We start from the raw sequence: 12,182 nt of genomic DNA, 5'->3' as shown, positions 1-12,182 counted from the left end.
TGTGTTGGTTAGATACTATACTGTAAATGTGAACTCCAACATGGAATAAATTATTCCCTTTTGTATGTGATTGAACATGACTTTTTCTTACACTGTGACAATTTCTTTTTTAGTTTTTCTGCACAGATAAGCTAATCTGGACTGGACCATCAGTTTAAAATGACATACGAACTACTACGTGCGACCACCGTGTATCGAACCTGGGATCCCTTGATTATAAGGTGACGACGTTATCATTACGCCATCGAGGAGAAAATATTATTCACTCGATCTATACAATACTTTATTTAAACATTTACATTTTCGTTTTCGTCTTTCTTTTTTGTTAACTACTCTTCTACGACTCTTTTTTTGGTCTTGGAATTTCTTCTTGTTTCAGGAAAAAAATAATACATGCAGGCTGTATACACCCCCCCATACAAATAGATAGAAAGCTCACTCTCGAGAACTAATTTATAAATAACGTAACCATTAGGAAACAATTCGAACGTTAACTGATATAACTGTAGATGAAACAATACTTACAGACGCTAACGAAATATCTATTCTTGTATAAGCTCACAGGCAACAGGTATCTGGTGAGTCATTCACTCTTGCCAACTACTAGCGAAGGTCACTGAACCAAAGAGTGGCAAGCATGCGTCTGCTCTACGAAACTAGGGTTAGCAGACGAGGCCCGTGTTCCTGTTATCAATGACGTACGAAATAAGGAGGAACACAGCTTTCATATCAAACTAGGCCCGTGTTTTGGTCCCGTCATTGCATGTAAAACACTTTCTCGTCGTGGCCTTGAAGGCCTACGTAAAGGCTTCTCTGCAAGAAAAATATCTTACCATTGAGGGGAGGAAAAGTGTGTGTGTGTGTATCGAGGTCCTTCAACTTTCGTATTCTTCTTCATTTCAGAACGCGTGCTGTATCGTCGATTTAATCCAATCTATCCGTTGTAGGATTTAGGTTCTGTTTCTGTTCGGTAATTTCAAATTGTCTTCCTGCTTATGTTATTCGCGACGAAGCTTCTGGTTTCGATAATCTGGACAGTAACGGGATTATGTTGGTTGGTTGATTTGGTGTCTTAAGTCCACTTTATGCACAGTAAGACTAATCGCGAATGCACATACAGTTTAAAGTGGTATCCGAACCACTATGTGCCTACACATTACTTTGCTGCTAGATATTTGCATGCTAAGATGAAGGAAATGCTACATTTTCAGTGTGTGGAATTAAGATTTATTTCTGATAAGAAGAATCGGAGAATGGAGTAGTGAGAAAAGTATCACCTCACATGTTTGAATTATAGCGCCCTCCTCCCCCCCGCACACACACAGGATATCGGCCGTGGTTTTTATAACGAAATATAACATGGATAAATTGTGTCAAGAAAAACTGGAGGCTATTCACATCCCTACGGAACTTGAAAGAAAGTCCACGTAGAAATTAGAAAGTTCTGTTCCGACAAAATCGGGTCGTAGTAAATGAAAAAGCAAAGTGCTACCTTGTGCTTTGCACCAAGCCATGAAGGCGTGTAGGGGGTGCGGAGTTAGGGTCCCACACTTTCTTGCTACGGCCAAAGGTGGTGGGGATAATGTGATCAGCACCACCCCCCTGGCCGCCTTTACCCCCCCTTAAGTTTCCTACAGGTACCCACTTTATACGACGCTGGGTGGGCGCCGGAGCCACTTGAACAGGTGGACAAAATTCCAATTCTCCCCAGTCGGGATCGAACTCAGATCTCTCGCATGGTAATCAAACTCCCTAATGACCGAGCTACCGCGGCACATATAGTTTAGTAGCCTTTGTAATTAAGGCAAGAATTATTTTAGCGTTTCGTTCAACGGTTTTAGGGGAATCATTTTCGGCCATAGGCTATAATTCTTGTCGGTTCTGCGACCTGGCTTGAGAAAAGGCGATTTTATGACGAACAACATTCCACCTGATGTCACGTGATATTTCTACATTTCCTGTGTCTGTTGGCTATTACATGAAAGACGAGTTGCTCCTTGAGACAGACAGAATCACCCGATCACCTAAAGGTGCAATGTGTGTTGCCTACCTTTCAGGCATTATTTACAGCCATTAAAGTCTTATGGGGAAGAACTTTTTTCCACCACTGTACGTTGCACTTCCGGTCCCGGTTCTACTAGCGTAGTCCTTCCCGGTCGTCTGTTCGCGTCGTCTGGTCACTTGTTGTACCTGTCCTTGGTCGGCAATTTCATGTGAATTCTTCTGTTGTTGTTCGTGCTGCTTAACCCAATTAACTGCCTCGGCAAGCGTCAATTCTCGCTGCATCTGTAGTTTGTCGGGCATACGTTTATCCGCTACACCGACGACGATCCTGTCTCGAATCATGTCGTCCTTGAGATTACCAAACACGCAATGTTCAGCCAGTCTATGCAGATCCGTGATAAACACGTCAGCTGGTTCCCCCACATTTTGCACTCTGGTATTAAACTTATATCGTTCAAAACTTATGTTACGATGTGGCAGAAACACAGAATCGAACTTGTTCATCAAGTCGCTCACTGAACGTGGTTCCGGGAAACGCAACAAATATTCCTCACTTTGTGAACCCATCACGTATAGAAGTAGGTTGATTTTTTCGTCCTCAGTTTTGTTAACCAAGCCCGAAACACTTAGATAACGTTCGAACCTTTTTCTCCATAATGGCCACAGTTCTGGTCGAACAAAGTCAAATTGTTCAGGAGGATTCACATTCACTAGTGAATGCAAAACGTTGCCGGTTACCGACGAATCACTATTGTTAGGCATGTTTGATACTCACGTACCTTGTTTTCGGTTCTCAAAAAAGTCTAGTAGAGCCACGATATCTGGATCCCATGTTAGCTATTCCACTCTTCCGTTCGACCGAATTCGGATCCCACCGGATCCCACCGCTGCCACCATGTAGTGTTTGTCGTGCTAGCCGGAGCAAGAGATAAGCGAGGTATTCCGCTGTGGGTCGGAGGACGTACTGCCCCAGGCACTGGCATAGTGCAGCTTTGTTTACCTAGGTGGCAGCACCTTACACAACAGTCGTCACAGAAAATAGTGTTGTAAAATACTTATATTACAACAAAGATACTATCTGAAAGCTAAACACTGACTGCCCAAAGTACATGGGCGATGTAAACACAATTATATAGGTGCGACTTATTGTATATGGAATATGCGAATAGTTGAGTTTTATTTTTATTAATTATAGTCACTTCTTTGCCACGTTTGTCATATTGCGACGGTGAGGATGGGCGATGATCATATGAAATTGATGGAGGGACACTCACAAAGAACACCCATGCACAGGAAGGTACTCGAACCCGGGAACTTCGGTGGCGATGTTGAACCAAGATGGCACAATTGCATACTTCAAAGTCAACCAATATTGAAAGTGGAAACGTTGTCAGCATTTAGAAATATAGACAATTCACTAGTTCATTCTTTTATTTGTTTGTTTATCGTCATGTAGTATCACGTCTCTTCTTCTGTCGTTAGTTTGAACTTCCTACATTCTACATTGAACGTAAAGGATTTGTTTGTTGTCAGAAATGAAATATTTTAATATTTTTCAGCACTCCTACTCCACTAGTGAAAGGTTGCACAGCAAAAGTTGCATTTCAGGGCAAGATTTGTATCGAAATAATTGTTTAGCATACTGGTATTTAAGTTTTATTACCACGTAACGGCACGAAAAATACGAACGTTTCTCTTCATTGTAACCAGTGTAAGTTTGCTAAACACGTGTGCAATGTAAATAAGCTAAATACTTTATATGTATAGCCAAAATGCCCTAAGATACTTTGCTATCAATCAAGTATATTCCCTGATATAGTGTAGCACATGCGGAGGGACTTGCAAACAGTATTTTTTCGGGTATTCTGTCAACTAGAAATATCCCCAAGAAGAAGAAGATGATGAAGATAATAACTGCTATCATTACATTAACACTTAGCAACATATAGTTTCGAGGCATTGCATGTGTAATTGTGATTATTTTATGTTGCTTTTCTGCAACTTTTGGTCACCAACGATGATGAAGATGAATGATGATTATGTGAGATGGGAGAAGGCACAATCAGAAACAAACATGTTCAGGATATAGAACACACACTCCACAGAGAATCAAACTCGTTGTAGGCCCAGGCACCAGGGTATCGTTTGCCAGTTTCCACAATGTCTAGGGAATCTCTGATGCGAGCGAACGAAAACAGTCTCTGCGCAAGTGGAGACTCGAGACCGACCAATGAACTCGTGAGAGGGGAAATGAATGCATCTTCCAGGTGTTTAAAGCAGGACGCACTGCTTACCTCCGCTGACTCACTTTCTCCCCTTACCTTACTAGATCCGCGGCTTTGGTCTACATATTCCTGGGTCGAAGTATACGTAATTCAAATGCTAAGTAAACTAAAGAGTAAGACATTACATCAATCCCAATTAAGTAATTATTAACCCTGGGTCACCGTGAAAAGTTCCTTTGTAGAGATGGCAAAAAACATGGTTTATCTAAGGTACTAAGGAAACTTTCCAGTTGTGTTCATTTCTCCTAGATTTATTTTTTCACCTATTGGCACCATTGTTTTGTGTTAGTAAATACATACTATATTATTCTATCAATCAAGGGTGTCTAGGAAAGAAAGAGATCAGCCAGAAAACAGAAATGGCAACATTCAAATCAACATATTTACCAACTATTCTACAGTGAGCTTATTGTGGGTACTGACAAGTAGGTAGATATAGACAGAAATGGAATATTTAAGAAGAGTGGTTGGAAAAACAAGATAAATATAGAATTAGGAATCAAACGATCAGGGTGACACTAAAATCAAAACCTATGGAACAAAGTGTCATAGAGGTTTGGCCATCTAAATAGAATGAAGGATGGAAGAACACCGAAGGAAATATGGGAGGCAAGAGCAAGAGGAATGGAAAAGAAAATGCTCCTACGAAGAGCACGGCAAACATGGAACAAAAACATTGAGCAGACCCTGACCAGAAGAGGCATTATGTGAGATCAAGCAAGTCTGGTCTTACGTTGGGCAGTCTGCATGGTGACAAGGGAAGTGGAGAGCCGGAAAGCAACCAATCCGGCACGATGAGAAACGCAGCAGCCTGTAGAACGAGGTGCGCGCAGCACACACGCCAGCGACGTCGTAACTCTCGGCGCCACCGCTGTTGTCTGGTTGGTCTGCCGCTTATTCCCCGATCCCCACTTCCCTTGCCAGCACGTAGGCCGCCCGCCGTAAGTCTAAACAAGAGCTATAGCAATGGATCCTAACCAATGAAGTGTTCCCTAGGAAACCTCGAAGAGGATCGGAGTAAGTAAATAAGTATGTAAGTAGGACATACGAGTAATCTGATGACGAGAACTAACCTGGGAGATCCTTGGGTGGGTGGTCCCAGGGGAAGGCGAAGTGGAAGCTCACCCTCCTCCTGACGTAGCTGTAGCAGCGCCTCATGAACTCCACGTAGATCTTGGTCAGCTGAAACTCTTCTGCGGGGACGAACACTGAGGCTGAGACGGGGCCCGTCCACTGGTGTGCCACCTGCACCAGCGAGAACAGGCGGTCGAGGGAGCTCTGCGTGGCGAGGCACACCGAGTACTGCTCCGAGAGGCGGAGGAAATCGCTACCCACCACCACGTGATCGAAGAACTTGTAGGAGCGCTTCTGGTCCCAGCGGCCCAGCCTGGCGTCCATCCGGAAGACGGTGGAGCGGTCGTCGCGAGGGGGCGTCGGCGTGGTGGTCGCGCTCCTCGTGGCGCCGTCGTTCCCTCCGACGGGACACGCCGGTCTCTCCTCCGTGGTGGCGGGCGGCGTCGGTGTCCCGTCGCGGAAAGTGACGTCAGCTGGCGGCTGCTCCGGCAGCGAAGGTCTGGAGCAGTCGGAGAACTGGAGAAGGCGGAAGGTGAGGAGGATGTTGCAGAGGGTGAGGATGACGACGCTCAGCATGCTCAGGTTCCACAGGCGACGGCATCTCATCTGAAAGAAACAGTCAGAAATCAGGGGACGAAATATTTTGAAAACACTGGGTGAGCTCATACACCTCAGTTATAAGTTCACAAAAATCTCATAAGGGACATCGCGCACTGAGACGCGGGAAAACACGGAAATATCCAGCAACAGAACTTCTATTGTCCGCTTCAATTGAAAACAAATGGTGTAACGCTTACTACAGGGGAACGTGCGGAACCGAAACACGGAATTTGCGGCTAGAAGTCTGCAGGTCATCTTGTGGGTCATGGCTCACTGAGACGCCGGAAGCGAAATTGTTCCGTTCTATTACCGCGTCTCAGTGAGCGTCAAGCTTTAATCACCCCTTCCGTGAATCGTGACAGGCCTACTTGGCGGAGTGGTTAGCACATCGCCTACGACACAGAGATCCCGGGTTCGAATCCCGGCCTGGGCATGGATGTTTGTGAGTTTCCATTCATCAGTTTTAATCATATCATCACTTATCCCCATCTTCGCAATTAGACAAAAATTGCGGAAAAGCGAAGTAAAATAAACCAATTCAAGCAAAAGTAGCAGAGAAACGAAGTAAATGAGTCAATAAAATCCATATATCATGGTTTTAATGCACACCAACAATGATTTTTTTATTGTATGTACGCATTGCTTGCATTATTGAATAATTTCTCTTGCCGATTACGGTTCTTACAAACACAATTCTTTTTGTAGGCTACTTGTAAGAACCGTAAACGGCAGGAGAAATATCAATGAATTATTATCTACTTTAAAATGTTACTTATTGACTTAATGATGATAATAAGACGATAAATTGCTTGGTGGAATTGAACCTCCCACATAAGTTGGCGCCACTGTCAGCAAATACATCTCAAACAGCCTAACTGATAATGGTTCTTCCTAGCTTCGAGAATCATAATGCTGTTTGAAGCGTAAATGATTCTCGTTACAGATGGCTTGATAAATAATGATGATAACCCATGACCTTGAAAACCTGTTTCAGTGACGTTCGTTGGGTGCGGTCTCTTTGAAATAAAAATTAAACTAAGAGTGCTGCAAGGCGCAACAGCCCTCTGAGGGGCAGGACGGTTATTTCATTGGGTGACATGTTCAGCGATTGAATATTATGGTAAACCATATGTAGAATGTAAGCTTGCTAGAAATCACAAAATTACGCAGTGTGAGCTAACCTAATGATGATGAGGAATTTAAACTGTACTTTCATTAATACTACGACTAACAATAAACGATTAACTTGTGCATTAATGTAGTAATTTTTGTCGTAAAATATTACGTATGATGCTTGTCTAACTGAAGTAACACCAGAACCTACCAACAGTCAAACCTGCTTACGAAATCAAACCATTTCATTACAAAGGTCTAAACTTGTAATGTTAATATTTAACACATTTAAAAGTATATCATACTTTACATGTTAAACTGTACTTGTTTTATTTCTACAGGCTTTACCACAGATCTCGAGCTACCAGACAGAAAAAAATCTGAACCTTTTAACATGGGTCAACTTGAAGCCAAAAATGTCGAGGCTGGGTGATACTAAGATGGAACCCCTTCATATATCTTAGTTTTCATATTTCATCCAATTATTTTGAAGATTGTGAGTCATTGTGCTACAAAATATTGCAATTTTTAGGCGAATAACTGTACACATTCCACTCCACAAACGCGTAAAATTTACCAACAGAGAACAAAATAATTATACCGTGGGCTTCTAATTCTGTAAGTTGAAGTTAACGCAGTAATAATACGCATGTTAATAATTATCGAATGTCGTAGGGACAAATAGTATAACTAAAGTGAAGAAAAATGTATACATACATATTCAGAAGAACTGGTGTCTACAGCATTTCAAAGCTTAACGTCACAAAGTCATATATGTACTACAAATACAAATTTAAATGATTATTATATTATGCTGCTTAATTTGCATAATAATGAAAGCCATTTTCTTCAACCATTAAGTGTGACCAGCGTGACCAGACACATACATTTAAAAAAGAGGACAGAGCATGGCGAAAAAGGAGGACAAAGTCATAGAAAAGAGGACATCGCAAAAAATGTCTATACATTTGCCATTACTCATAATTTAATCAATATTCAAAAATCTTACCAACATTTTGCTCACAGATACTTTTCAGAAGATTTCTTTCAATAACTTCCTCTTACCTTTAAGCAAAGAAAGCCATCTCCTAATCTGTTATTTAACAAATGATATTAACTAATCGCGACGACGTCATTAAACAACGCAGTTCCACCTTTTTTCCCCTTCCCCCCTTTTTTGGGATTCCGTCAATTACTGGCGAATATGTAGAGTAGTTAAATTACTTGGGTTTTTGAATGAGCATCTAGGAGGGTAAACTTGTACAAAATTGTTGTGAAATTGTCGCAATTTCTTGATATGGTTGTTTGCAGTTTATACGCCTATGATAATGATGACTGTGTTTTAAAATATTGAAATCATTGGATTTAATCTTCGTCTCAAAAAAAGATTGAAGCGTATATGATAAAGCAGATAATAATATTGTAGATTTCACAATTTTGCTTATTTCCTAATTTTGAACATTTCCTTTTTTTTTTGTTGGTTAGTTGCTTAACATTTTTGAAGTACAAATATAAGATAGTTATAAAAGTGTTATAAAAAAATAGGTTCAAACAAATTGTTTCTAGTCAACGTCGAAAAGGGGCGTAATTTGTTGCTTGTTTGGGGTTAACCAATATTATCTTAACGTTATGTAGGGGCCTAGTTAATGATTTATTTAACGAAATCTTGTTGTAGTAATTGTAAAAGGACTATCTTCGTTTGTTGTGAAAATTTAATTGTTGAATAAAATGCGTCATTGAATTATTGAAAATTTGGGCATCTGTTTTGACTTAGTATATAAACTTAATTTTCCCTTTGCCACCGAGTGGTCAAAAATATCAAAAAGGAACAGTAGACCTAGTGGCCGGGTACTGGGCCATCATTTGGAGCTCGAACCATCATTTGGAGCTCGATCGCCTTAATGGATTTTTCTTGTAAGGCATGAGCAGTGTTACCAACTCCTTACCCGAAAAAATCACCAAGGTTGTGGCGCTTGTTGTAGCTTTTTATGATGTATATTTTGAGGGCAGAGTTGACAACACTGTGGGGGGCACTGTAGCCTTTTATGAGGGGGGGGTTTATTGTCCTCTGTTTACATCTGGCAACACTACCGTAGATTTTTTGACAGTGTTGTTAATTTATTGGGTTTTTTCACTGTAAATTTTCATCAAAGGACCTGAGGGGTCCATGTATTTTTTATGTCTGGCAATACTGTTGGGGGGCCTAGTGTCGGCGACACTGTGGGTTTACTGTAGCCTTTTATGAGGGGGGTCTATTGCCTTTTGTTTATATTTGGCAATTTTATTGGATGTTTCTTTTTTTTTGAGGCTCGAAATTATTATTTGAGGCTTGAAATCATCATTTGATGCTCGTCGGTGTTGCCTACCCACTCTACAAAAATTCTACTATATCGTAACAATATGATTTTTCACTGGCTAAGCTAACCTACAAATAGGAATTGGCAGCACTGACTTATAAACCAACTGGGTCCTCTTGGCATGTTTTTTCATGATGTGTTGCTAGGCTATTGAGCATCTTGGCGTATACAATGTATATATTTTGAGAGGGGGGTTATAGCTTTTTACGCTGTACGAATACTGGAAGCTTGACAGTGACAACCAACAGAGTAGGTAACACTAGTTTCTGACAGTGAATTTAAAATAAAATATTAAACAAAATACATGAGTAAGCACTGTGATTACAAATAGTACCAGTGTTATGCCCCCCAACTCCAACTGGACAACTGGGGAAAATAATTGTACAACAATTTGTACCTAATTGTACAATACTTGTACCTAATTGAGAGAGCCTTCCCGTAACTTACTTCATGTACAATTTATATGTTTTTACAACTGTGAAAAGAAAGCATATGTGTTCTGTATGCACATATTCATTCTTATTTTTCGAAGTTGAATGGAAGCACGTGTTTTTACGCTCTTGTAATACTGACCTTGCCCCAGTGATTTTAAATTGCTTCCATCCGCTTTTTTTTCTGTGTTATTTTCGCATGCACGCAACATTCGCTTTCAATAGTTTAATGAAATACAGAAGGAGTGTTAGTATAGCAGGCTCCGAGTTTACAATTTATTAAATTAAACAATAATTTATGTAAGAATATACTTGTACTTACCGAACACAAAATAATAAAAGCACATGTGAATTTTTGCGTGTGTTCATGTTATATGACGACTGAGTAAAAAAATAATGTTGACTCCCCGAAAGATAAAAGTTCCCGGTTCGATATCAGATGCATGCAAATTTTATGTTTTGCTCTCCAAAATCTTGATTTTTATGTTTGTGCTATTTGTCATACAGCAGAGGAGAAGAGGGGAGAGGGCAGGGGAGGGGGTACTATTAGCGCCATCTATTAGCAAACAATAGAAATAAAAAGTAGCGTCAAACTTTTTCAACACCCAAAAATTTTAAACGTCCTCGCGTAGTAATACGATCTAGCTGAAGATGTTTGAAGGAGTACTCTTAGTCGACGAAGCTAATTGCTAGGGCCCATATATTGCTAAAATGTTCTTTGATTTGCATATTTCTCATACCGCCATATGTTGTTCTAGTTGACTTCTTCCAAAAAAATGCTAATTAGAGAGAGTTAATTAAGCAAGGCAAGTAAAAGAAGCAAATAGGACAATATGTGGTGGCGTGAGAATATGTAAAAATTCGATTCAGAGGTGGATCGAATTAAAATTGGGGGATATTTTGCATTTTTTCCCTATAATGTACAAAACATTTACCGTACATAATCTTTTCCATTTACAACAGTATAAAATAAGAGGAATGTGTGACAATATCCATATTAATTAGGAAGGTATGTTGTATGCTAGGTTAGCTAATTGTGTCTTCTACAACTTTACTGTATAGAGGAAAGATGGAAAAAGAGAGCTCTACAAAAACTAACGCTCTTAACAATATTGTACGCCCCCGTGAAAATTATATATAAATAAGGCATAAGCGTATTATCTGCTTTCATGTCAGATTTTCCCGACCTGTGAGCTGTAGTGTTTAGGTGACAAGCGACCTGCTGAAATATAATACCGTTGACAATATTGTACGCCCCGTGAAAATTATATATAAATAAGGCATAAGCGTATTATCTGCTTTCATGTCAGATTTTGCCGACCTGTGAGCTGTAGTGTTTAGGTGACAAGCGACGCGCTCAAATATAATACTGTTGACAATATTGAACGCCCCGTGAAAATTATATATAAATAAGGCATAAACGTATTATCTGCTTTCATGTCAGATTTTGCCGACCTGTGAGCTGTAGTGTTTAGGTGACAAGCGACGCGCTCAAATATAATACCGTTGACAATATTGTACGTCCGTGAAAATTATATATAAATAAGGCATAAGCGTATTATCTGCTTTCATGTCAGATTTTGCCGACCTGTGAGCTGTAGTGTTTAGGTGACAAGCGACGCGCTCAAATATAATACCGTTGACAATATTGTTCGTATATTGTATTGTATAGGAGACTAGAAGCATATAATTTGACGAAAAAAAAACCCAAGTAAGGTCATAGAGAATAGTTAAAAAAAAGTGAACAATTATATTTTGCATTGCACAGCATTGGATATTAAATAACATACCCCCAAAAATCTCTGCATTATGCGTTCTGTAAAAAATTGCCCTACGTGCCAAACTGCTGTTTTTAAAGGCACTGTCGTACTTGTGTGCCGGGAAAGCGAATATGTGCGACCAAACTGTGCTCTAAGTGTGGAAAAAATATTTCTATTGCCAACTTCAAGTTGTTTTTTTTGACACGTATATATATTATTATTTTTTTAACAGAGGAAGAAAGTCCGTGCTTCGGAAAACGCGATGATGTGCGTAATGATATCTTCCGTCTCCTGCATAGACTTGTACCAATCTACTGTGTACCGTCTTCTTCCCTGCATCGCCTCGTTCAGTTCGTCCGACCTCTTGTTCAATTTTTCCCCAGCAGCCGAAAGCAGAATGTTGAGATTATCGCACCTCAGGCCGCTGATCTCCCGAAGATGGTCCTTGAGAACCATTTCACAAGGGATGCGAAATTCCGGCGTCGTTCTTGCTATGATTACAAGTTTCCCTACATCCTCACAATCTCCGTTTACTGCGTGTTTAAATATTTTACATAG

General features: G+C 40.3%; 1 protein-coding gene across 5 annotated transcripts in view; it reads right to left on the bottom strand.

Annotated features, from left to right (window-relative positions):
- The window catches only part of LOC145993728 (beta-1,4-glucuronyltransferase 1), a 40,216-nt gene that overhangs the window by 16,154 nt on the left and 11,880 nt on the right, over nucleotides 1-12,182 (bottom strand). For 3 of the 5 annotated variants that reach the window (XM_083129464.1, XM_083129465.1, XM_083129467.1), the window contains exon 2: nucleotides 5,363-5,969. In XM_083129464.1, the coding sequence (XP_082985590.1) occupies nucleotides 5,363-5,969 (607 nt within the window). Of the gene's footprint in view, nucleotides 1-5,362; nucleotides 5,970-7,287; nucleotides 7,376-7,424; nucleotides 7,430-12,182 lie in introns of those variants that run through there. The other 2 variants (XM_083129468.1, XM_083129466.1) reach the window with 2 other exon arrangements.

This window comes from Lepisma saccharinum, chromosome 10 (genome assembly GCF_977018435.1).
Source record: "Lepisma saccharinum chromosome 10, izLepSacc3.1, whole genome shotgun sequence".
Classification (NCBI taxonomy): Eukaryota; Metazoa; Arthropoda; class Insecta; order Zygentoma; family Lepismatidae; genus Lepisma; species Lepisma saccharinum.
This window is presented reverse-complemented; position numbering and strand designations above follow the sequence as displayed.